Raw genomic sequence first — 4066 nt, forward strand, 5'->3', positions numbered from 1 at the left:
ATAGTTAAACCGTGGTTAAATTATATGAGAAGATGGTTGGGGGTGCGGTTAAAATACAACACAAATAAGTTGAAATAAATTATTTAATAGTGCCAACGTTTCGGCCTGAATTTCCAGCCTTCATCAGGGCTAAGAACAAAGAAAAAGATAATAACTAGGTATAGGATTTTTATCTCCTAAAAAATCCGAAATATGTACATAAATATGTGCTAATAAATTGTAAAATATTTTTAAAAAAAATATGTAAATAATATGTATTATTCAACAGTATAAATTACTAATTAATTAGTATAACTTTAAAAAAGTTACATAAATATGTATTAATTATATATTATATGAATAATATTTTAAAGAAATAATGTACAAAAAAAATGTACTTAGAGAAAACATAGCTGTTCAATAACAAGACATTAATTAGTAATTGTAATTAAACTAATTGATTAATAATTATTCAGAATTATGAACAAATTATAAATGGAAATAAAGAATAATCCTTATTAAAAAGAAAAAGAAAAAAATATCTTTAGAAAAATATTTAAAACTTTGAAAGCAGTCAATTATTCAGCAGGGTCAATTACAAAATTAATGCAGATTAAATGCATTTTTAAATTTTCAAATAAAAATCTTCGTTGGTTTGACCGCAGAATGAACTTGTTCCGGCTAAAAGATCTTTCAACATCTACTGATGTTATAGGGGCATACTTAAATGAAGCTATTTCCATTGCATCTAGTTCGGTATTCTGCATCACCTGGGCGGCTGTGTCATCATTTGTTATAATAAGGAATAAGACCCTTGCTCTTTTTAATTGATTCTGAGAAATTCTCGATGTAATTCTGGGTGAAAATTTATCATTGCCACTGCTTTTAATTTGTGTTCAAAGATGAAGATAGAATTTGGACACATTATTTATGATAAATGATAAAATTCATTTTTAAGTTTGTTGCGTTCTCTTGAATTTTACGTTGTTGCTGCGAAAAATGTATTTACAATAGAACAAATAATTTAAGGAAATATGTGATTCAGGGCAAAATACCTAAAAATATGTTAAAAATTACAAATATTTCAGAAAATATGTGGAATACAAATGGCTTCTTTTGGCAAGAAATGTTTTAAAACATCTTTAGTTAGCTAGGAATCGCAGATATCATGGTCAGGTAAAAATATGTGAAAACATAAAAATCCTAATAATAACCAATGAATAAAGAAAATAAAATCGAAGATATAAGCAGGATGACATAAAGTAAATAATTGTACAGAATAAAATTAAAGTGATGAAAGAAGTGGAAAATACATTTTTTTATTTTTTTGTATTCATTGGTTGTTATCTAGTTCTTTGTTCTTAGACCTGATGAAGGATGGAAATTCTGGCCGAAACGTTGGCACTATTAAATAAGTTATTTAAGCTTATTTGTGTTATATTTTGACCGTACCCCCCAATCATTTTCCCCTCATAAAACAAATGTAGTTTTATATTTTGTATTAATTAACAAAACATAAAAGATTTCGTTGTAATTGGAACATTTTTACAATACCCACGGTTTTTTAGATAACAACTCTTGCCTAAAATGCACTGCCTGAAAGAAAACTCACTCACATTTATCCTTCGTCGTAAACCCATTACCTCTTGCCCCACAGTATCATTTAATAATATCCCACTTATTCCTGTCGAACGACTGACATGCAATCCTTATACAAGACTGAAAAGACAGGAGACTGCTGTTACAAAAGACTGATCTACATGACTACTATAAGGCAAATTCCTCCCGAATCCAATCCTAAGTCCAAAGTCCTTAATGCTTCTTACTTAGTCACGAATCAAGTCATCCATCAGGACCACAATGTCCCTCATGTTGCCGATTTGACCAGAACCAGATACTATTCCTTTCAAGGAAAATTTCCCAACAACCCAAATCCACTTGTTTCTAACCTGGCTTCTGCTTCATTACCTAATAATCCTCTTCGGCGTCTGAAAAGAAGATGGCCTCGAGATCTTCTCCTCTAGAAATGTTATTGGAGTTCTATCAATGGGTAGATTCTCCTCATGTTTGCATCATGTCACTATGTCACCTACAGGAAATTTACTTGTATATATTTTATACAATTGTAAATAACAATAAATAAATTATTTTTAAAAAAGTCATAAGGATAAGGATTATCAGAGATTGTGAAAGATGAAAAATTAAGAACTAATGGGTTAGGATGGGTAAGGAGTTAGGTATGAAAAGACGCATATCTAATTCGGGCTAAATCAGCAACGAAACTAGAAATTTTCGTACTAATTTCTTAAATTATAAGACATCCTTAGTTGCATGTTTGTTCATTTTGAATTAATTAATTTTTTTCTCAACTGTCTAATTTTTGTTTCAATGTAATAGTGTCAGTATTTTTAATTTTTAATAATATTGAAATATTATTTTACCAATCCTAAAATAATTTCCTTCCTCTGTGGGAAAGAAATTCGATCTTCTGTTGTCCATGCTGAAACAATAATTTCAATATAATCACACTAATGAGAAAGTATATCGATAAAACCAAAACACTTTTCGAAATTTTCTATTTATTTTATTTAAACTTAAGTTGGGGCCGTCCGTAGCTCAGTTGACTAGGCTTAGGCCTATCGCTCGGAGATCTGCGGTCAGCGCCGGTTTTAATCCGACCTAGGCGGTCCCACCAAATGAAAAAGTTGACCCCCCAACCATGGTTAGAATAGGTTGGTCACCTGTATATAACAAGGTAAACATCAATCATCTTCCCTGTAGACTGTCTATAAAACTAAAAAAAAAAAAAAGCTTAAGTTATTCGATTTATTATTGGCTGTGTTTTTAAAATTATAAAGATTTGTTCCTGTGATTTGAAATGAATTTTAAGAAAAGGATTTCATTATTTTTTTTTTAATAAATTATGATTAAAAATTGCTATAGTTTTACAGTAACTATGATATGGCAAATGTACCTAATGCCCTAAGCTATGAGTTAGTAATGGAAAGAAAAAACATAAAATAATAATAATAATTATGAAATTGAACCAATACTAGCGCGATCTGCCGACGGTTACCTCATGGTAACAAACAAAAGTGTCACCAAGACCAGAAACAGGTCACTTATAGGTCGATAATTTGTACCTCTTGGACACATCTTAATTCTACTGGAGAAAGGTACCACTGCTTAATATATGATTTAAACTTAACAGTTTAAATCCAAAAGGTTATAAAAAAAGTTTTTATTTTTGTAAGACAAAAAAATGGTAAAATATATCATGAATTTTGCGACTGTAAGTCATTTTTTAAAATATGAACTCGCGTCGAAAATTAACTACGTTTTCATAATCATTTGTGAAAACGTATTTCATTTCCGTTTTCAACAGACAACAAAAAAATTATAAAGATAAGCCAAAATTATTAAATCATTTGGAGGTTTTTTTTAAACATTTAATTTAATAATTTATTTTTTATTTTTTTAGGAACCAGCATTTAAATACTCTGTGGAAATGAGAGTGATGTCAGGCATGGGCCTAAACAAGTACACCAAGGATAAAATTGACTTCAGAAGACTTTTCTTCAAAGTCAACCCTCACCTGGACTCAAAGGTTGGCTCATTGTTGACCTTGGCAAGGAGAGCCATCAGGAACCAGCTCCACGCCAATTTCCAGCTTCCTGGAGGAATAGAAGAACTCCCTATTCTTCATATTCTCCAAAGATATACTAACCTTGAACTTTGTTATCCACATGACTGGTATGTCTAGCTAACGCGTAAGTTGATCGACCGGTCAGTTGGTCAGTTGTATCACTGTGGTAGATAGGGTAGAGGGTCCTATTCCCATAGAAGATCATAGGGCTGATGAAGAATAAATGTACGTATGATTTTTAGTTATAAAAAAAATATATATATATATTGCTTAGTTTTTGTTTACATATAATTTGTTATTTATGCAGGGTTCCAAGACTGGATATACAGCTGCGTTTGGTTTTCCTGAAAATTTCGAGAACTTTGAAATGAAGCATAGAAGGTTTTAGTTACGGTAAATTGTGTTTCTCTTGTTAACAAGGTCAATTTTTTAATAAATAAT

General features: G+C 30.5%; 1 protein-coding gene across 1 annotated transcript in view; it reads left to right on the forward strand.

The window, feature by feature from the left end:
* LOC106684126 (uncharacterized) overlaps positions 1–3777 on the forward strand; it is a gene marked incomplete at its 3' end in the record, with an annotated part of 15877 nt that extends 12100 nt beyond the window's left edge. Inside the window, 1 exon segment of the mRNA XM_067047801.1 lies at positions 3461–3777. Coding sequence (XP_066903902.1) covers positions 3461–3742 — 282 coding nt within the window.
* Between the last annotated feature and the right edge of the window lie 289 nt (positions 3778–4066).

This window comes from Halyomorpha halys, unplaced genomic scaffold, assembly GCF_000696795.3.
Source record: "Halyomorpha halys isolate HHAL.00 unplaced genomic scaffold, Hhal_1.1 Scaffold546.1, whole genome shotgun sequence".
NCBI lineage: Eukaryota > Metazoa > Arthropoda > Insecta > Hemiptera > Pentatomidae > Halyomorpha > Halyomorpha halys.